We start from the raw sequence: 23,893 nt of genomic DNA on the forward strand, positions 1-23,893 counted from the left end.
TTGTACAATTTCACGAATATCGCAAGTATGACAAGTTGAATTGAATTTTTTATATATCAAAACGATTGAAAAATTTCGTAGCACAATAAAACACTATACTAATTGTTTAGCAGTCGATCAAGTTATAAGAAAACTTTGTAGAGAATTATAGTTTTCGTATTGGTCACATAATAAGGGGGATAAAGGGCCAAAATTTGAACCCTGCGTTACACCTGATGTGGTTGGATAGTGAACAGATTGTTGCTCTTCAATTTCAACAGTAGTGAAAACTACTGTGGTGTGTTGCCGAAATGCCAGATACCAAAAGCATGCAAATTTATTAGAAATATATTTGTGTGGATTAATTGTTGTATTATCAGTTTAACGTATAAACTTCACAGGAAGAAGTTGGAATGAAGTGAATTATTCATTATATAAATTGTAAGAAGGGATCTACAAGAGCATTGAGCCATGTTTTGATAATTCGAAATTTGGAGGCATATCTGTTAATTGATGATACTGTCTTTATGCTAATGGTAAATGTTAAGTTATTTGAATATGTACTTGCGCTTTGTACTGTTGTTATGTGTTGAGGAATCATCCTGTACCTTAGCACCATGTAAAATACGGAAATATCCTTTTTAAAATAGTTTGTAGGTAGTTGGGCTTTCCTAAATGTGTTCTTTTCAATCAACAACCCAAGAAAGGTCCTTTGATCATATTTTAGGACAGGGAATTTTAGAGTTTGTTAAATTCAGGTAGTGAAGAAATATCATTTTGAATTTATTTCTGTTGCTGTCCTCGCTCTTCTACACATCGATTCATTTTTAATTTATACATTCCGCATTACGGGAAATGTTGAAAAAAATGCTATATAACATAATTAGCTTCGATCAACATATTACAAGTATTAAATAATACAAAAATAAAATAAACTCGTTAAATTGTAACAACGGAAAATAAATGAAAGGTTGTATGTAAGATACAGTCCTTAATGAAGTTTGGCGAACTTTTGTTAATATCACACAATCATCGATTTATTGACTTGCATTTGTTAGTGAAATTAAGTTTATATCCATTCTTTAAGGATAGTTGAATCTATCCTAGAATCAATTATCTGATTGAAGTAACAACAAATGTTTCTACACAATAAACTGTATATTGAGCTGATTTTGTCTTGTCTTTCATTATAAAAGAAACCTTGTCACAATGTTGAATGATTTTTGGTAGATCCTATACTTCTAAGATCTTCGAAGAAATGTTCACTTTCAAGGTGCTTTTCTCCACAAAATTTTAATTTCCTGACTTTCCGATGTTTTCTCACACATATTCATTGAAGGCCTGTGACATACTTGATCATTGTTAATACAACCAAACGAAACTTGAATGAACGCTATAAAGTAAGGTTTGCAACGTAATAATTTTAATGTTACATACTGAAATAAGGAAATGGGCGAATGCATCTTTTCAACAGAAACCAAAATATTTCCCAATTCGACCCATATAATGTGTTATTGCGATTGTTTCTATTCCAGTTGTATATACATTTTAGAGAGCGATGGCATTCACGTTAGTTACCATCATTTTGTAACTCGTTATTATTTGTTATGGTTCATGTATGTTAACTTAGTGTGACCAGATTTATATTTGGAACTTATTTATGTACGACTTCCGTTCAAATTAGAGTAGTCGTCGATTTGTCCGACACACTAAATTCCAATGAAAACTTGGTCGGAATACTGGAATAGATACAACCGAGGACGAAAATAGGACACCAAGAGATCGAAGAAAGGTGTCATCTTAGGAATGTTTCAGTTCAAGATTGAGATTTGAATGCAATGGGAAACTCGTCCCACAGGAAATATTTTGTTCATTATCATGGTTTATTGAGTCATTTGAGAAATTGTCGCTATACCTCTCCACGAAAATCAATCTACCGGTATTGACAACTTATCGAATACTGCGTCGATAATTATCTCGATTCTGGTGTGTAGGAAAAGTTATGTTGCCATTACATTATATGTGACGGAATTGGTGAGAAAATGACATTTTTCACTCGCTTGATATGCGCTCATGAGAAATATGTCGTTTTTCTCACTTGTTTTGCAATATACTATTCTCACTATTTATTCAAAATACGAGGTCAATTGAAAAAATGAGGTGGATTTTTATTTTTCTCAAAAATATTTATTCATCAATTTCTATTGTGTCTCCTTCAAAGTAGTCCTCCTCATATATAATACACTTGTGCCAGTGTTTTTATAATCCTCAAAATAATTCTGATATCCACTTTTTGATATATCTCTCAGCGATTCAGTTTGATTGCCTCAATCGTCACAAAACGCCGTCCTTTCATTGCTCTCTTCAATCGTGGGAACAGGATAAAGTCGCAATGGGTTGAATCTGGTGAATACGGTGGCTGAAGCATTATTATAGTGTTGTTTTTGGTCAAAAAATTACGAACAAGCAGTGACGAGTGAGCAGGTGCATTATCGTGATGCAAAAGCCATGAATTGACCGTATGACCATGTGACAATAACTTCTGATGTACTAAGCCGCTTTTAGGGAAAAAAGACAGTGAGCAAAACCTTGACATTTGATCGATCTTGGCGTACTGTTTTTGCTCTTAGCTCTCCTGGGTTCTACCATTGGACGATTCAACTTTGGGTTCGATGTCATAACCATATGCCCCTGATTCGTCACCAGTTATGACCCTTTTAAGCAAATCTACTGTTATGGTTTGGCCCAGTTATGTATGTACCTATGTATATAATAGGGAGGATGACTGTATTCCCACAGCACTTAGGCCACATGTGACCCATTGTACATCCTCCCAAGGAGTTGTCCTTCTAGGTCATCGTCCATCCTGTCCTTTCCAGGAAGGTGGACAGGTCACTAGGAGACATCTCCTTCATATTGGTAGGTGTAGGCCAAGACTCGCCGAACACACACTCTCTTTGGCAACCTTGAGATATCTCGCGGCGGCCTCCGCGAAGGTTTTGGAAGCTGCAGCGACATTACTGTCGTTGTACGGCTTCTTCAACCTTCCTGGGGTTCCCCTAGTGGAGGTATTCAAGTGAGGGCGCTTTCCTGCAGGGACAGCCTGTTCCTTGCCTTTATTCAAGGCGGAGATCATGGCGCCCGTAGCAGGAAGTGCCCTTGTTGTTAAAGGTGGAGTGGGAGAGGTGGAGGATGCACTTATAGTTGCTGCCACTCCTGCCTCTTTCTCTCTCTTTCTCCTTTTGGCCTCGGCGTCGCAAATGCGCCGCCTTTGTATTACATCACGAGATGATCTGCTAAGTCCGGCCTCATTCGGAGCCGTGGGGTGGACATTCCTGTCCATCCCCAGCGACTGCCATAGATTGAGGTGAGCACTTCTCAGCCTCGGAATTGGTTTTTGTTGTGTCTGTTTTGTTTGTATCATTTATGTGTGTTCCCACGAGTAGCAACGGGATAGTTGGTCACCTCTGGCAGAGCCCCGCATTACCAAAGGAAGGCTGATTACAATGAGTTTTCGCCCGGTTTCCCAAGGGGATAGTTCGTAACCGCATATCAACCTGCGGCCATTCAGCTGTCGGCAAGATTCCTTACACCTTAGCTTGGGAAGGCTGGGTAGTTTTAGTTCCCCTCACCCTACTTATTTCTGCCACTGACCAGGAGTCCGGCGATCCCGTTAGTAGGGCCACATATTGGCTTCCCGGACAGGGCCCCCAGTCCCCTAGCCGTTCCCCTATCCGCTACCTGGGGACGCGCCCTATAGATAGCCCAACCCATGGGGGTTTGGCCCAGTTGCAGAAAGTTATTGAATCACACGCTGATCACCATACAGTAGCCACAATTTTGGTGGGTTTTCGCCTTTGGTAAGTGCCTGGGTGGCTCATCAGTGTCCAACCACTATCCTGAACGTCTCTTGTCGTCGTAGAGGATGCAGTTTTAATCACAAGTGACGTTTCAATCCAAAAAAGGATCGTTTTGGTTGCGCAAAAGCAAAGAAGAACAGACCTCTTAACGTGACAATTTCTGTCTATCATTCAAATCGTGGGGCGGCCGTTTTTTCGAGCTTCCTGACCCTTCCAATACTTTTTGAACCATCAAAAACTGCATGGCAGCTGACGCCCAGTTCTTCCGCCATCTCACGCACCTCAAGTGATGGGTCAGTCTTTATCAGTGTCCTCAAATCCTCGTCCTGGATAATTGTAGGTCGACCACTTCAATCCTCATCTTCGAGGCTAAAGTCTCCGGAACAAAACTTCGCAAACCAAACACACAGCAAAGAAACGGACGAAATTTTTTAAATAATCTAATAGACTTTTGCATCATTCTAGGAGGTCGACCTTAAATATAGATGTGGAGATTTTATTTTGAGATAGAAATACTCATTCAAGTGAAATGGCAAATAAATCCTAAATAATGGAACCTTACCGCAAATTGACTAAATTATTCCAAAATAGATTAGTCACATTAGCGATTCTGCAACATTGAGTCGTTTACTTTTTCAAAGTTTAGGTAGTGCTAATTTTCAGACCCAATAAATAATTTTTCAAAAATTTTCTGGTTTCATCTTATTTTCTTAAAATCTTGTGCTGGAGAATAATAGTTACATTTCTAATGACAACATTATTTTCAGGTAAAATGGATGATGTACTGGATAGTTTTTGCCCTTTTTACCTGTATCGAAACCTTCACAGATGTCTTCTTGAGTTGGTAAGTAAATATAAGGTATATAATTGTTTGTCTGGAAAGTCACATAAGTACTGTTGAACAAAATTGTTGTTAACACAAGTACACTAAATAAGTCATTCGATATTGATACTGCGTAAAAATCTACCCCTTGTCAACCATTCCCTCTTCATTTTAACACGTACATGTTGAAAATTCCAAATGGAAATAACAGTCGAATGTTACTTTATTTGAAAAGCCTTTCAATGTTGTATTCAACCCTGTAACATTTTTGATATTACAACGGTAGCAACGTCAAAAAAAAATACTTTTTTGAAGTTCATGTTTCATTTCAAAATTGAAAATGAAACTACCCAAAAAAATGTTCTTCAACAAGTGCTCAAAATGAGCGCCATTAACTTGCATACAATAGTATAAATGAGGCTCTGGTTCCTCCCTTACATTGTGAAGAATAGCATCAGTTAGTAGCCTACAGTACATGATAATTTTCTCCCCTGAGTTGTCTACAGAAGTTGGCTGTGTCTCGTGGACTTTTGATTTCAACCATCTCCATAACAGAATTCAAGTGGTGTCAAATCGGGGAATCTGGATGATCATTCTGTAGAACCTCTCCTTCCAATCCACCCACCTGGAAAGTAGTTATCGTGGATCTAACGCTTTGGTATTATGCAATGGGAAGAAACGCCATCGAAATGAAAAACTAACCCATTTCGCACTAAGAAATTCAATTGTATGGCGTTGTTAACGCTGGCATAACTTTATTATCACCTTGCTTCAAAAATGGATGGTTCCATAATATGATTACCCAAAATTTCTACTCAAACATTTAGTTTTTGGGGATTTGGACTGGCATTTAGCATGCCATGTTGTTATTTTATTCACTTGGAAATTTTGATGATTCACCTGCCAAAGGCACATTTATCTGAGAAATATCTGTTGTACAACAAGGTTGGCTTATGGTTTGCACGTTCTGTCGAAAAATGTGTTGAAAATCTGTTTTTCCATTAACCAGCTGTCTCATCCCTACGAACGACAACCCTCAGAAGTAGAAACTTGTGCGAGCTAAGGATTAACGAGGTCTTAACTTTTAACGTGTGATTCCTAACACGGGTTGGACGATAGCAAGTGAAAATCAAGCTTTCAGGCTGGGGCTTGAACCACCGACCGACACGGCGGTCAATTCGAGTGAGTGAACAAAGATCCCACGTCGAACCGACCAGCTACCGACCGACCTTTCAATAGGTCGCATGCATATTTTTTTCTAATTGTTCTAATCGATTATATAATGCATACAAATACTGGAAACATGAGATAGATGCCAAAAACATGAATAATTAGTCAGAAAAAAATATTGACAATTCAAACGGTCGACCATTTGGCGGGATCATGTGACGTCAAAGTACGTGTCAACAAAGCGTGTAAGAACAATAATAGAATATATAGAACAGGATATAAATAAATGTTGTTGACATGGACTTTCACGTCATCCTAAGATCCTACCAATCCCGTTGCGTTTTACCTAATTTGAATCTCTCTCGTAATTTTTACGTTTTCAATTATGAACTATTTAAAATTTATAAAGTATATAGTCATGTGAACTCATTTACATTGATCTGGTATCAGAATAGATTAAGAAAAAAATTAAAATGAGCTATTTTATATTACATGCATATGACCTATTCATTCATCATTTTAATTTTGTAAGAGTGGAATTTGTGTCGATGAAGAGATGTTAATACGACTAACTCTTGATCTTAGGACAATTTAGTCAATAACTGCGTTTTTTTCATTAAGGCATCTTGATCCTATAACTGCGATATTAATGCCTTCGTTATTGACTATTCCTGAACGGTTATCTTGTCTATTATTAAAAATAAAACTTTTTTAGGACTAAACTGTGTTTTTTTTTGTGATATAGCTCATAGTTGTAATGTCAAAAATTTTACAGAGTTAAATAAAGAACTGAAAGGCTTTTCCAATGAAGTGTCAGTAGACTATTATTCCGTTTGAAGTTTTTGACCTGAGGGGGTGACTGATAAGGAGTTGTGTCGAAAACATGAATACATAAACTTTCTTCTTCCTGAAAAGAATATTCTCTCAATAGATTTCTATAGAAGAACTTCAAGGAAAAGTATTCGTTACTTTGAATGAAAATGAATTTTCCAAGTAAGTTTATGTTGATTATCTGTGACTATTACTATTACGATAGTTCTCTCCTTTCGTATATCAATTAATAACTTTTTGAAATTTCTACTTCATTTAGAGTTATATTGAAAATATAATCACTGACATCAAATTCAAAAGCTTATACATATCACGTGAAAAATCTAGTAGAAGTGCTAGGTATGTCAACAATGTTTTTTTAATAAACTCGAAATTTGAGAATATGTGAAATGAACATTGCTTTATTGATTTTTTTGTCCAGGTTTCCATTTTACTTTGAAATAAAAATCATACTAGTCATCTGGTTGCTGTCACCAGCCACGAAGGGTTCCAGTATTTTATACAGAAAATTCGTTCATCCTACTCTCAGCTCTAGAGAACAGGTAAGATTCCAGAATTTGATTTCCGATGAACTTTTCGTTACTGAATGAACCGGCCAATCACTTGCATCACTCTCAACCTTGATAGTCTGGAACATTTATGTAGTGCTTGTGTTCGGTTCTTAAGATAGTTCCATTTGTACTACTGCTTAATTTACAGCATTGAAGACCTATGCTTGTAAAATCTTTTTTTTTTTTCGGGTCATCTTTTTAACTAATCAAACCCAGACTTTTACTATAAAATATCATCGATATTTTCAAGGAAATCGATAAATACATCTCGAAAGCCAAAGAACAGAGCTACAACAAGCAGGTTCTTGATCTCGGCTCAAAAGGAGTTTCAGCTCAGCTGTAGCTTGTAAAAACATATTTTTCTCTTTTTTTTTCGGTTCATGTTTTTCAACTAATCAAACCCAGACTTTTACTATAAAATATCATCGATATTTTCAAGGAAATCGATAAATACATTTCGAAAGCCAAAGAACAGAGCTACAAGCAGGTTCTTGATCTCGGCTCAAAAGGAGTTTCAGCTCAGCTGTAGCTTGTAAAAACATATGTTTCTCTTTTTTTTTCGGTTCATGTTTTTTTACTAATCAAACCCAGACTTTTACTATAAAATATCATCGATATTTTCAAAGAAATCGATAAATACATCTCAAAAGCCAAAGAACAGAGCTACAAGCAGGTTCTTGATCTCGGCTCAAAAGGAGTTTCAGCTCAGCTGTAGCTTATAAAAACATATATTTTTTTTTCCGGTTCATGTTTTTTACTAATCAAACCCAGACGTTCACTATGAAATATGAAGAATTAATTTTTTGTGTCACTTTTAGGAAATCGATGAATACATCTCAAAAGCCAAAGAACAGAGCTACAAGCAGGTTCTTGATCTCGGCTCAAAAGGAGTTTCAGCTCTTATGCAAACAGCTCTAAAGGTGAGTCCTTTTTAGAATATTTAACTTGGTTTATTTTTCTGTGTGCTATTTAATTTCCGCCTATCACACAATGAATGGAACAAAAGATATGTGAGTTGTTTTTATTTGGATGATTCCATTCCAAGGTTGACAGACCATGGTCATTTTCTAGTAAGAACCTAACCGGTGACTAGCTTTAGCCACCGAGGCCGGTTGATTGGTTGATATTGGCGTCGTCGGATGGTCAGAACCAAAATTATCACCTAACTTACTAATTGAACCCATCAGCAAGGAAAAGCATTCCCAATACCTTCAGGTCACCTGTAGACTGGAATATCGTCTACGGTAGTCGTAATGATATATTGAAGAGAATTCAGTTGATTGGTCGATATTGACATTGTCGGCTGTTCAAAGTGACCGCAGCCTTCCCATATGAATGCATATGTGAGTCATTTACCTGATGATACACTAGATTCAGCCATGCAGGGCTTTTTCGCCTCTAGTTTAGGTGAATCACTGTTTAATTGAAAGGGTGTGCTGGCAGATCCTTGGGATTTTCTGCTCTTGAAGAGCCGATAAGTCGCTTCCTGGTTGCACCACCTACCCTCCTAGGCTTTTCAAGAGTTGAAGGACTGAGAAGATCTTGCTCTTTATCCGATGTTACAATGATGATAGCCGGAGTAATTCAGTTAATGTCTTGTGTAGACTTAGGATCGGATTATTCGGTTCTACGATTAGCTACGGAAAGGAGATCCATCGCTACAAAGCCAGAGGCTTTTTAGGATGAGAGGGTGTTCCGTTGGGGACAGAGTTGGCTCTAGAGTCATACACCCTTCGGCTCGCATAAACACACCTTAGGATGAAGGTTAGGATTGTTTGGTCGACGTCCATCTCTTCTGTAGACTAAGGATCGGATTAGTTGGTAACTTCATGGTCCATGAAGGATTCTACGAGTTGCTACGGAAAGGAGATCGATCACGACAGAGCCGTGAAAAGTCTTTATAAGACGAGAGAGCGTCCAGAACCTCAAAAGTTCCTTTGAAGATCACTGGTGGGCTCAGTGTCATACATTCTTCCGTAGGGATGCAAACAATTTAGGAAGAGGAGTCGTTTAGGACTCTTACTTCGACGGGAGACAGCCACACCTCCCGGATCTCCTCTGCAGGAAAATTCCTTGGCTAGTTCATTACTAAATAAATATACCGATACTGAGTCATAAAACAATGTATAAAACATCTCTTTTGTTTCATCAAGCACAATTTGTTTTCATTTAATATTATTAACATTTTTTTTATTTTTCACGCTTTTAGTCAGTTACTCAGATCCCGCCATCCCTATTAGTCTCTTCCCTGTCCGATTCCCACTTATCGACCCACACTGAACACAAAGTAGACGGAGTCAAAAGATCCAAAACAACCGATTATCTAATGGATACCAACTTTTCCGAAGACGAAGATTTCTCCGACAGTCCTGTACCGGTAAAATCGGAAAAAAAGGTTTCTAAAGAAAAAGCGACTGCCAAAAAGGCTTCCAAATCTAAAACAGCAGGCACTAGGAAAAGTTCCAGAAAGACTAAGGAAGTTAAGACTGATGTAGATAATAGCGACTGAACTTACTGAACTTTGCCGTTAACTACTACCGTGCAGTAAACTCATTTGCAAATATTTTGATATTGGACAACATACAAATGATTTGGTGGGAGGATTTTTCTGAATACTTATCATTTTGGAGCCTCAACCAACCAAATGATTCGTTTTTGTCCCAAACATATGATGTCAATAGATTTTTTACAAATATAGGCTTCACCACATGGTTATTATTTGGCAGATATGTTTTCGAAAAACACAACAGTTCATACCAATTACCTGAAGTTTAGCAGAAATGATGTTTTATATTGCCGATTAGAAATGTTAAAACAGATACTAGTCTTCCAATCTCACATTCACCTTTCTGGGTATTTTGTAGTGGAAAACATTGTTTTAAATAAGAGAAGGTGAAATGAATTTCCATAGTTTTGCCATAATCTCAATTATTAATCATGACTGTTGTGTGATTGTAAGTGTGTTTTTATGATTAATGTTGATGTCGTGTGCTGTGACTTTTTAGGTTGAAGTCATCATTTTAATTTATAGGAATAATTAGATATCTGAATAATTTTTTAAAGTTCTTAAGGTTATGTTGATTGAAAGTTCCTTAGAAGCGGAAAGGTGTATTTTTTGAAATATTTTATAATATTAGGATGTGATTAGCGTATAATTATTTTAGGATGTGATTTTTATGAAATAGATTTACAAATAAAAGAAGTCGTAGGTATATTGCATTTCATTTCACAATATTCAATTTTTGGCACTTGACAGAGAAAACGACAGTCCCCAAAATAAAAAAAGCAATCACAAAATAATGGATTATACTTTTTGTATTGAAACTGAAGGTACTACTTGGAAATTCCAACTTCCTGTGCCTCTTCCTCGTTGCGACTGACAATTTTTACTGCAACTAATGTTCTTTGAATACATAAGTCACAATTAACCTTTGCTGAATTAACTAAACATAATTCCTATATGATTTTCTCATAATCTTTCTCTGGAATTCATCCGAAACCTTAGCAACACACAATTTGATTCAATGGGCTGCTAAGTGTGCACTGCATGGCTTTTTCACCTATTCACCAAGTAAGTATCATTTTTAATTTGCACTTTTTTTAAAAGACTTTAGAGTAGTTGAAATTACGTACTAATAATGTATAACTGCCACACTAGTTTTTTTTTATTATTTTCGTCAACATGAAAATTGTGTGATCGGGATTCGATGAAGTCGACGAAGGCCGTTTTTGCCTGGTTCTGTTTCACGAAGGTTCTACAGGTGAGAAAATTATTGACGTGCTTAAAAAGATGGTATCTGAAAATAATATTATGAATATAGTGGTCTAACTGAAAAACAAACCTAGTTCAGTTATTGATGAGATACCTCCAAGAATTTTCAGCTCCTCTTACACACTTGTCAATTCATCACTGCAGTCAGGAAAATTTACAAATCTGATGAAAATTGCTGTTGTATTTCCGCTGTTTAAAAAAAGCGACCCTTCTATATTAGACAACTACTGGCAAATTTTCTTACTGTCGTCCACTTTGAAAAATAAATAAATAAATATATCAACATGGTTTTCGAAAAAAAAACGACTCTGTGGCATCTCAATTCTGTATATTCCGAACTTGATCAGAATAAATATGTCGTCTGAGTTATACTCAATCTCTCAAAACCTTTCGACAGTATAGATTTAACAATTGTGAGGAATAAATTTGGATCACCTGGACATTAGAGAAAATATGTTGGATTGGAAGAACTCTTACTTGCAAATTGCATCTCTTCTTATAAAGATGGGAGCAACCTGTCTAGAAGTTGTAATATTCCATTAGGAGTTTCTCAGGGGCCTGTAATAGGTCTATAATTTTTTTATTGTACAAAGTGGGCCGAATTGGACACTTCCAAAGGGAAACACCTGCAAACAAAATAGATGAAAACTGATAGCTGTATTTAGGGGTCAAATCTTATGACAAACTTAACGGTGAAAACCGCATCGTTTCTAAGGTACAGCATGTTTTTCGAAAATGTGCATTTTCGAAAAGTGGCTGGAACTTTTTTCCTGTCAGAAATTTCTTGTTTCTGTGAAAACATGCTCGAAGCACTTTTTTACGTGAAATTCAATGGTGTTAAAAACTTATTTTTTCAAATGAGATATCAAAAGTATTTGATGGAAAACTATTTTTTCAAGAAGACACCATGTATTTATTTATTTATTTATTTATTTATTTGCACTTTGGTACATTGAGTACATGTGCTAAGTCATAATTAAAAAACAAAAATAAAACTACAGAAGTTGAACAATACAAAAACAATAAATATGGTTCACGTCCACAAACTTTCACAACATAGAAGTATTATATAAAAAATCGGAGAAGCTCTAGCAAATACTCTCAAAATGTCATGAAAAAGTGTCGTGCAAGAATTCCTCAAGACTGTAGTAACACTTCTGTAAGAGAAGTTTCTTCACCTCAATTTTAAAAAGTTTATCTGACTCGATTTTCCTAATAGATGCCGGCAAGTTATTATAACAGTTTGTTGTATTAAATAGTGGGGAGCATCTAAAGTGAGCCGTTTTGTGTGAGGGGGTTCTTAACAGTTTCCCATGACGGGTGTCTCTAACATGTATATCCGCATTTGTGACAAATTCAGTTATATTGTTACGGGCAAAAGTGACACACTTCAAGATAAATAAAGAAGGTGCCGTCAATAGGCCCTCTCTTAAGAAAATTGGTCTACAACTATCTTGAAAATCTATATTAAAAATTAGTCTCAGCAATCTTTTCTGAGCAACAAAAACTCGTGGAAATTCCCTTGCACATCCCCAAGAAATGATATTAAAGCTGACGTGAGAATAAGCCATAGAAAAATAGACATTCATCAATCCAAAATTATCTAGAGTGTTTTTCAATTGTTTGATTGAGTAATATGCGGAATTGAGTTTGTTGCAGACCTTCTGAATATGACCGCTCCAGGTCAAATTTTCGTCTAAAGACGTTCCTAAAAACAAGACTTCGCTGGAAGATCGAATACCATTTATTGTGGAAGAGTCACTGCTGAAATTTTTCCCAATAACGTTGACACCACGCACTGAATTTATCTATTATTTTATTTATTTTGTCTGACAACTCAACTTCGTTTTTGTCGGCCACAGTAATTGCAGTGTCATCCGCAAACATGGTTATGTGACACTCAGAAAAGAATTCAGACAGGTCATTTATGAAATTGAGGAACAACAATGGTCCCAGGACAGAACCTTGAGGCACTCCTAGTTTTACATCTTTGGGACTTGATAAAATTCCATTGCAGCTAACTATTAGACTACGGTTTTCCATATATGATTTCACCCAGTTCAATATATTATTTGGGAAACTTAGGCCTGCAAGTTTAATTATAAGAAATTCGGAAGAAATGGTATCAAATGCTTTTGACAAATCGAAAAAAATTGTTACAACTAGTTTATTCGAGTCAACCTGTGTATAAATGAAATTTAATAAATGGTATGAATGGTATGATTCAATTGATTTGTTCTTCCTGAAGCCATATTGGTTATTACTAAAAAGATGATTTTGATCCATGTAATTCAGAATTCTGTTACTAACAACTTTCTCAAACAGTTTAGAGAGGGAACAAAGTAAAGATATCTGTCTGTAGTTGTCTACCTATATTCCTGCATATTCCAAAAGAGCTTAAAATTACCTTTCCAAAAATGTAGCACACTTGATGTTTTGCTAGAGTCATCTTTGAAATACAAAGCTCTTAGGTTTTCTCATGTAGACTTCGAAACGCACACTTTGATCAAGTGGGCTTTGGAAGATGCGACGATAAAACACAAAGAAATTGTTGAGTAGTAGCTATCAAATGTTGAGAAAGCTTTCATAGCACTAATTAAAAAGCATAGTTTCAATAAAACTAATAACAATTTATACTATATTTACTACTAATAAATGAGACTTCAACAATAATAATAATGATGAAGAACAAAAAATGAAATATATTTCTTCAGAGGTGTTCGAAATGTCTACCAGCTTCTCCCACACACAGGCGACACCTTTTCGGAACGTTTTTGCCAAAGCCATCATTTCAATAGGAGTGCGAGAAACAAAACTTTTTCCACAGGTAAAAGTCCATAGGCGTTAGGTCCGGTGACCTGGCCTGCCAACGGTTGGGTCCTTGGTTGGCTATAGACTTATTACCAAAATTCATCAACAAGGGGTTCAATATTTTGCCTTAAAGTTTCTAAATACCTCTGAGATGTGAACGAGCCCATAATTATACGCATTAAAACACCTGCTCACATACTAAATCCAAATATTCCTTGACTTCTCTGCTCCACAATTGAATGGGGATTTTGTTGTGTCCAAGTATAAGAATTGTAACGGTTGAAAATGCCGGCACTGCTCACCATAGCTTCTTCTGTCAAAATGTAACTTAACTTAACCACGCACTTACAAATTTCCAGAACCACTGGCAAAGCCATGTGGCATTCAAAATCTACTGGTCTGAGTCAATGAACTCTTCTGGTCCTGTATACCAACAGCTTCTAAAACGATTTTTTCTTCCAACTCCTTATCTCTATTTGATTCATATAATTTTATCTTTTTTCTTTCAAAACGACCACCATCAATTAGGTTGTTACGCAATTTTGCGAAAATGTCTCTAAAAAGTTGTCTTCTCTCAGGTTACCTCCTGTGATACAAATTGCTTGCTGCTTCTGCATTTTTCCCAGTTTGTAAAAACAAACTATCATATCCCATTTTTCATAATTCTCATACTTCATTGTGAATGTGTTTGAAAATTGAAAAAACCACTAGTTGAAGAGCGTCTTTACTGCTTACAGCAAAATTTGACAGGTATCAGTAAAGATTTGCATTCTGTTTTATCGCCGCATTGTCCAAAGCCTACTTGATCAAATTATGTGTTTCAAAATTTCTGTATTTCAAAGATGTCTCCAGCAAAACATCAAGTGTGCTACATTTTTGGGAAGATAGTTTCACGAGCGAGGATTTAACGATGAACGAGAATGTTTCCTGTTTGTTCACCAAACTCGAACAATTGTTCATTCAGTTGCAGTTTCGAAAGAATGTATCATGTTTCCCACCAACCAATTTCCTGGAGTCTTTGAAGTCTACTAGATACTCTTTAGGACAACAAGAGGATTCGTCCGAATTCTTGTGGTTCTTGTTGAATACTCTTCGTGAGCAAAAAAATAGCAGAATCAATACTCCTGACCGCTCCCATCTTGTATTTGTAGATCTTTTGCTGGGAAAATCCTCACTTATTAACATTGTAGTAAATGTTCAAGAGGTAGCAAAAATGTATGTGATTTTCTGGAACTTCAACTAGCATTTCCTAATTTGACTGATAACCACTCCGTACAAAGCTTATTGTAAAATCATCTGAAAATGGAACTTTTAACGGGTAATGATCAACTGTATTGCCAAACATGCGCCAAACTTACTGACTATTATAAGAAAACAAGTATATCTGAGGCACCAGTCAATCTAATAATAACACTCATGATCTTCAAACATGACTCAACCTCTGACGGATGCACCAAACTCTTACGAAAGTTCGAAATAGAAGAACACTTCAATCTAGCAGACCACTATTATAATCTTCATGCAGTCATTGTTCACTGTGGTTCTGACGTTGAATCAGGTCATTATTACGCATTGGTCAAAGACGAAACGGACTGGTTTAAATTTGACGATAGTCGTATCACTAAGTGTTCTAGCAATGTTTTGAATTAACCCATTAGTGCTCAGAACTAAAAATGTCGAATTTATTGATATTGCAATGTCTTTTCTGCTACTATATAATCACTCGAGCAATTGAAAAATATGTAAAAAAATATTTCCTTTTCAAGGACTCCAGAAACGCTTGGCAACCTGAGTTGCCACTGAGCCTTTAGGGCATTTGAAGTATGTCAACAGGTGATGATATTATAAAGAATATTATTTGAAGATTCATATAAACAAAAAGTTTGATCATTCATTTTATTTATTATACAAAACTACACTCTAGCATATTACATATTATGGAATGGTTCAAAACATTCGGAATGAAGTGGCACTTTGCATTTTGAGCAGAGGTATACAGTACGGTTGTGACACATCTTACACCGCCTGTACTTTGACTCTCCTTTCACAATAAGGTGATTCCTTCCATCTCTTCTTATGTCATGAAGGGAAACAGATCTTGAATAAGATGATGATGATCCAGGTCTGATAGCAGGAGTACCATATAAAATTAATAATTGCAGAACAACCTGTCTTCTGAACTGCAAAAGTGGCATATCGTGTCCTAGCTATCTATAGAGGAGCCATCCCTGTACGCAACATTCATCCACACTCCAAGCAAACATAGGCCACCACCATTTCTTGATTCTTATTCTTGTCCTGTAGGTACTTGTGAATTGATCATTGAGATCAACCCCTCCCATATTTGAATTGTATTGAGATATTGGTTTAGGTATTTTCACAGTTATCTTTTTTTTTCAGTACGACTATATCTCTGAATACTCCTGAGTGGATTTACTTCATCACAGTTTGACAGAACGGTAACCACAGAATTGTCATTTCAGGAAACTGCGATCAGTTTTCCATTTCCAACAGTTACAAATTTTCCTCTTTCAACCTTCTTGAATTCTTTCTTGGGTGGTAAATTCATAGCTTTGCCTATTCTGTTTTCTCGTAGAGTACCGGTTCCTCCCAATTCCCTTTTACATAACTCTTCCAGAAGAGAAACTGAAGTGAACAAATTGTCGAAATATAGTTTTGTTCCTTTGGGAACATTGCAGTGATCCACGAAACCAATTACCACATCACCTCCCTGACCAAGACCAGTATCAGGCAATTTGGTATTTGATCCACAGTAAGGTTCTACATCCACTATCACCCACATCTTGAACCCAAACCTTATACGTTTTCCGCGAATAAACTGTTTCGCGTGATGACGGCCATAATATGGTATGATACTTTCGTCAATTGAAAGAGAACCTTCACATGGAACTTGCTTGAATGACTCATTCAAATAATCAAAAAGAGGTCTTACTTCATAAAAACTATCCATGTCAATATGTGTGTTATCATTCAGGTGAATATATCGTAAGATTTCTTCGAACCTGCGTCTGCGCATTGCCTCCGAAACGATGGTCACGTTGCAGTCCGGATCTTCTTGCCAGTACATACGCTTGTTAGGTAACTTATGATATCCACTCAATAACATAATGCCCAACACTGTATAAATCTCTTCAGAGGAGATATTCACGTGATGCTCTCCTTTTTGGCCGGCATAAAGATTACTTTGTGTAACGATATGGTTCACCAATTGGTCAGTGAAAAAACACTTGAAGGCATCTAAAGGCGAAGCAACAGTGTTCTTCAGAAAGTCTATAGTGAGTGGTTCGCAAGGTTTCTCTATAGATGGCAGTTTGCAGACATGTTGTTTGTTTGAAGACCAAGTTGATTTTGATGGCAGGACTTTTTTCTTCTTCTGCAGACGAACGCGCTTTGAAGTAGAAGGTTCGGGATCCTCATTTTCTTCCATATGAATGTCATCATTCTGCTCAGGTTGAGAATTCACAATATCTTTCATTTGAGTATATAGATTTTGCTCAGATTGAGTATATTCATTCTGCTCTTCCTGTGATTCTTCAAAAGTAACCACAGCCTTACTTCGAAGTATACGGCCAGGCAAATGTGCTGGCTTTCCTTTCACTTCATCATCAGATAAATCAGAGTCTTCATCTGTCTCAGCATTCGGAAGCTCATGCGGAGGAATGATACTAATAGATCTGATACAAGGAATTCGTTCACCGTAATACTCTTCATAGGCATTCAGCATTTCATCAACTGTAAACGTGCCATCTTCGCGTTCCGACCTAAGAAATAAAATTATTTTATCTTTACATGGCTACCCAACAGCTCGGTGGCAACTATAGTTGCCATCTGAATTTACATACTTGGTACAACAATACCGAGAACAAAATTCATCTACTTGCCACAAAACCTCAGAAATATATATCTTAGTAACTGATTCTAACAGATGCATAAGAATATTTTAGTGAGAACAACAAATTATACTTACATTTTTATAGGAATGTTCGTGAGCTCTGAACTTCACAAAAATCAAAGTAAACTTTAGAAAATCTCAGATGGAATATACAATACTTTTCTTCACAAAATGTCGTAGTAAGACTTGTACAACACGTTCACGATGAAATTTCAGACATAACCTAACAAAATTTGACATGCCGTTGATTTGAAAACAGTGGCAACCCATGTTGCCAATGAGCACTTATGGGTTAATTGGTGCCTCTGGACACACCCTACATTTTGTTTTATGAAAGAGAGGGCATTAGCAGATCAAGATCTTCAGATGATGTGGTGCTGCAGGTTTTTCAGGATTTTCTATCAGCCAAAAAAACAAACTCGCCACTGGATTCAATGAAGTTGCCCCGGAGCGCCAATTAATTTTTGTTTTTTCATAATTTCATTATTTGTATTACTTTCTTCTTCAATGAATTCAGTAATTCTCATTCACAAAATGCGTGTTTTCGAAAAACATGTTGTAACTCAGAAAAGATAATAGATATTGATACGCGGATCTTCCACTACATTAGTAGTGGTGATTCCATGCATCACTTTTATTTGAACCTCTAGGCAATAGTGAAATGATTACAATTATTTTTAGGGCGGTGGCGGTATAGTAAACCAACTCAAAAGAAGCTACAGCCTCAGCGACCTGAGCGACACTGTCCAAGAAGATGTTGCCCAAGACGAGACTGATGACGTAGTCATTACCGATCCGCGCCTCGTGAGGCGTCGACGTAGTCCTCAGCGATCATCTTCTTCCACTTCGGCCATTTACTTTTCCGAAGTGGATGTAAGGTCCGATCGCATAGCTTCGATACAATCAGCCGAAGACATTTCTTCCGGCTACTCTAGCAGTGAAGGGCTGTATGCTGGCGGTGTTCCTAAATTGGCAGCTAGGGAGGGGTTACATCGAGCCGGTTCTCTCACCAGATCTCGTACCACTAGAGTTACCAGGTCTACTGTTCCTAGAAGGGCTGGCGGTAGCGATGTAGGTATTTTTAAGTCATAAATTTAGTAATGAACACACGAATCTTATGGAAGTTTTGAATCGAACAAGTTGGACTCATATATCGATAATATCACTTTGAAAGTATTTTTCTTTATAATTTGAACGGTTTGTAGATGAAAATACGAAACCAGCAAAGTTATTATCTAGATATGTTTGTCCAGAAATCTTGGATGAGTACATATTTTTCCATCATGAGTCGATAAAAAACCTTCCAATTAATATAAGTCGATGTACAACTGGTTTTTCACAAAAAGTGGATTTATCGGGTTTTGCGCGATTACTAGTCAAATAACATACTAAGTTTTTTTTTATTTTACAATTGTGTAGCATATGAGGAATATACGAGTACGTATCCTTGATTTGATCCAATTTTTCGTAAGATTCGTAAGTATGATTCATTTCTATTTTCATTCGGGAGCACAAGTACTAGTTAAGTTGGTCATTTTTGTGATATTCTTAACTAAGTACTTGACTCTTGTTCTCAATACTCCTGTATCTGTTTTTACCAATTGTTTTGAAGGAAAGCGATGAAAACGAAGTATACGAAACGAATATCATTTTTCATAACGATAAGGGGAAGAACATAGAACGACTTCCAGCTGACAAATCGGAATCTTCAAGGGAGGCAGAGTTTTTGGACTCATTAGACTCTATGCATGATGATTTAGGTGAAGAATTTAACATCACTATCGATAGTAAATCGTTAATAACTGCATGTGATGAGAGTCAGTTGAACCTAGTGACAGTTGAAGGGGATCTAACAAAAAATAGTACATCTCCAGTATCTAAAACAGATGAATTAACGATTCAGAGCCTTGAACCCAACACTAGCTTGCTGGAGATTTCAGGAACTGTTGAGACATTTTCTAATTTCGTTCAGAACTTGATAGACACAAAAAATGAAACCAATTCGGACAAAACAGTTATCGATACAACTGCAGCTGCTAGCGAACACATTAAGGATTCACAGTTCAGGGGCATCGTGGATGATGAAAGCAGAGGAACCAAAAAGGCTTCAGTAGATGATGTCCAAAATAAAACTGCTGCTGCTCCAGCCGAGCCTTCCAAAGTAAGAAAGGGGAAATACAACAAAAAAGCTGCTCCCCCACCACCAACATCTGATTCTCCATCTGCCATCAAGGCAACTCTGATATTGAAACCAGGTGTCGTCAAAACTTTCGGCTCAGCTGAGTCTCTCTGTAAGGAAATATTTGTAAGCTCGCCAAAATCTAAGCGACGATCAGCGGTTAATAGGTCGCCATCCTCTCTTTCTTCTACTTCTTTTGATTTGTCTAGAAGCAAGCACTCTTTCGCAAAGTTCATTAAGTTTCCGAAGAAGATTGGATTTTGGAATAAAGACGAGTTACCTGTGGAGAAACCTGCCGAAAAAAGGCCCTCTTGGCATAGTTATTTAAGGCAGGACGAACGACCTTTGTCTGATTCCAAACTGCAATCCAAAAGCGATAACAACCTGTTGCAAATTCCAGATGTTTCTTTGCATGGTGCTAACTCACCCAAGAATGGTAGTCGGCTTTTTCCGAGAACATTGACCGATTCTCCATTGGCGTGCAGAAGGCTGAAAATTATAAGAGGACATGTTGAAGATATCGACTAAGAAACAGGCATGACGCTTTGAGAGTTGAAGAAAGTAATGATTTGATTGTGTGCTGTTGGACTGACTAATAATATTTCTGATTTTTCATGGCAGGCTTTAGATTTTTTCTAGTAGAAACTTTTACAATTGCAGTTTTTCTTGGTGGAATTCGGAAACCATACAGAACAAAGGGATGGATTGTTGGAAATAGACAAAGTTGATTTTTGGCATAATGAAGTTTTGATAAATATTAAAAAAATAATTTAAACTCGTTGGTACTTCCTTGTGCTGGAACGTTAACTTGGAAAAAGTTTTACACAAAGCCAGTTTTTCCCTATGGGCATGTCGAAAGATTTGTGGTAAAACTAAGGGTTTAGGTCCCAAACAAATCCATTGAATTCATGTGATGATTGCCAGACCAATGATCACTTATGGTACAATTGCCTGGTAGCCGAAGGCTTTACAGAAAACGGCTCAGGCGAAGCTCTTTGGCCATCAGTGGTGCCATCAGTACCACACCGTCAGCGGCCATGGATATCCTTCTAGATCTACCTCCTCTCCACATTTTTCTGGAGAGAGAGAGAGGCTAGATGGACTGCATATAGACTTGTGCACATTGCCAATTGCACAAATCAATCAAAACAACAGACTGTTGGTTGACACTGGAAGTCACAGCATTCTGGAAATGACCTCTGACTTCATGTCAACTACGAACTGCCTTATAAAGTACTGTGACCGAGTAGAGGGGACTGGATCCTCCGGCAGAAGGAAATATTAAAAGCAGATAGTTGTTGGTTCACAGATGGTTCAAAAACACCTTCAGGTTCTGGTGCAGGTGTTTTCAGTCGCACATCCAGGACCTGGCTCTTGGCTCCTACCGTACAACGTCTTAATTGGTAGCAAATTGCCAAAAATTACTCTCCTTAATAGGAAGACTCAACAAACTGTCTCTGGACTGGATTTCTGGCCACACTGGCCTGGAAGGCAATGAGGCTATTAAGTCTCTTGCAAAAGAGGGTGCTCCAAGCAGCTTCAATGGTCTAGAACTTCGGCATCGCTTTAGGCGTTGCCAAACAGAGATTGAACATGTGGATGGCAAAAGGATTTATGGACTTTGTGCCTGCCCCGCTGGGGACCAAATCAGGTTTTTAGAGTTCGGCAGAACCGTACTCGTACCATCTGACCTGAAAGTCCACTCACCATACAAAGTATTCGGCTTCGTTAAGAAACTGGGTTTATTTGGTCGAGTGTGAATATAGGTGTGAGCCACAATGAACTCTTGCGAACCTAACCTAACCTAACTTTCTTGTTACATTTTTCACCTTGGATTTGAAGAAAATAACGATAACTCTATAAAGGGTCACAGTTTTTGTTTTGTTCCTAATTATCTATCCCAGTATACTTTACAATTATCAGTTATTCTCTTGGTTTTCCGATATTTCATTCTTTGTCGCTATGTAAGCTTCATGACACTAACATAATGATGGGGGCTGTGGAAGCCCTAGAAACTAGAAACTGTCATGTGTATTTGAAACAGAATTATAAATGACTCAACTTTTTCTTCACTCCAAAAAAATGCATATGCAGAATGCATAAAACATTGAAAATACAAGTAAATTTCCAAGTTATCCTTCATTTTTCCTTCCAATTGAAGGTTTCAAAAATATAAATGAATCAAGTGAGTTATTCGCTAAATTACTACCGTCCTTAATTCAGTTTCTCTTTTTTCTGGAATGAGAGATTTCAGTGTCTGTCTCATACTGTTTTGTGCTGAAATTGTTTGTGTGGTAACTGTAATCTTTTTATTATTTTCAATGTTATCAATGGAATGATGTTTTTTAGGAAAGTGCTACTCTGCCACGGGTTAAAAAATCGACAAAGAAGAAGACCCTGTGAGTCCCGCCATGAGCTTGATGGGAAGATTCCTAGTAATATTAATGAAAGTTTTCAATCAATTTACTTTTAGTTGATAGACATTTTCTGTGAAGGATGACATTTTATACTTTTTATCTGTATTTGGCCAAAGTTTGAAAAAATGTAGGTATACACTTTCCTGGAACATAGTAATAAAATAATTAATTTTAACTGGCAACTTCTGCTCTTGATTTTTTCAAAGAAACCATAAATAACATACATCAATATCCATACAGCTTTCAAATGAAAAATTTGCCCATTTTAGTTTAAACGGATATTCTTACACGAAATAATATTGCAGCTATTCTATCAATAACAACTTTGAGCAAAATGTTTCAAATGATTATTTCATCACAAAACTACTTCAGAACATTGAATATTTCTTTGATAATTACAATTCCTAATCGTCATTCAGAGCCTAAGTTTTATTCATAAGGATATTGAAGATATTCAATATGTCACGAATATTTATTGAAATCTAATTTGTGATTTGGTATATCATTTTTCAAACTGAAATTTTTATTTTAGAATTTAAATTTTTTTGTTTTCTAAATAGTCACATGTTCAATTTTCTTTAATGTTATTCAATATCAGAGAAAACAGAGATATGAAATGTTTAGATTGTTTTATATTTTCTGTCTGTTAATTCCTAAGTTTTTTTATTGAATGAATTTATTGTCATTAACAAACAGGTGGAGAAGTGAGGTGTGATATTTTCCATATCAATTTACTTTAGTATTAGTTGAATTTTTTGAGATAATATTGAACGGTTGCGGAAGCGTGGCTTACTTTTTTCATTTTATACGGGTATTGATTCGTAACCATATTATTATGATATTGTGGCAAATGTCGCTTGCTAAATTCGTTGTGATAGTTATGGCAGCTTCCGCGACAGTTTACATGGAGTATATTACATTAACAACCTATTTATTGTGTAGCCAATTATTGCCAAGTTTTAAATGACTGGATGGAACTGTTTGGAACAAATAAAGACTATAAGATTCGTTCGTATATATTTTCATAATTCATCAATCTACACTTTTCAAACAACCTCAGATTTTTTTTCCTAGATGCATTAGCTTGTTTCCTCTCAGATGTTTCCTCAGATGTTTTCCATTTTATTTTCAATTTAGTATAACTTCTGATACATTTTAGTGACGGCGGTAGAGAATTGTAGAGTTTTGGTCCAATGTATGTAATACATTTTTGATTGTGAGTGAGTCGGCATCGTGGAACCTTTGCAATCTGAGAAGTGTGTAAACGAGTATTATATATATTATAAGTAGAATATTATTCTAAACAAATGTACTCGTAACACTGGCTGTCCATAATATACAACGGAAAGTATACAGTTTCCTTACACTATATATTCCACTGTCTTCATATAATGCTTGAGTATTATAGCATTTGTTCTTTCTGAACATAATTTTTATGAGTTAGTTTTGGATCATTTCTAAATTATGTAAGGAAGATTTGAATATTCCTCCCCATATTATTAGACAATACCCTAAAATAACAAACAATGAACTTGGACAAAAGTATTTTCTTCATCATGTATTCAATATGAATTTCTACAAAATACA

The 23,893-nt window shown here is 36.5% G+C and overlaps 1 protein-coding gene across 8 annotated transcripts in view; it reads left to right on the top strand.

Moving 5' to 3' along the window:
• Positions 1-23,321, top strand: part of ReepA (Receptor expression enhancing protein A) — a 40,563-nt gene extending 17,242 nt beyond the window's left edge. For 2 of the 8 annotated variants that reach the window (XM_023162806.2, XM_074183091.1), the window contains exons 3-8: positions 4,607-4,683; positions 7,085-7,205; positions 8,033-8,134; positions 18,392-18,781; positions 19,323-20,450; positions 22,239-23,321. In XM_023162806.2, coding sequence (XP_023018574.2) covers positions 4,607-4,683; positions 7,085-7,205; positions 8,033-8,134; positions 18,392-18,781; positions 19,323-20,417 — 1,785 coding nt within the window. In that variant the 3' untranslated portion in view covers positions 20,418-20,450; positions 22,239-23,321. The remainder of the gene's footprint in view (positions 1-4,606; positions 4,684-7,084; positions 7,206-8,032; positions 8,135-18,391; positions 18,782-19,322; positions 20,451-22,238) is intronic. The other 6 variants (XM_074183089.1, XM_074183090.1, XM_023162807.2 and 3 more) reach the window with 6 other exon arrangements.
• Positions 23,322-23,893: the final 572 nt, after the last annotated feature.

Source organism: Leptinotarsa decemlineata, unplaced genomic scaffold (genome assembly GCF_025532065.1).
Source record: "Leptinotarsa decemlineata unplaced genomic scaffold, Ldec_3_MD MMD2_tig00026330_RagTag_RagTag, whole genome shotgun sequence".
NCBI lineage: Eukaryota > Metazoa > Arthropoda > Insecta > Coleoptera > Chrysomelidae > Leptinotarsa > Leptinotarsa decemlineata.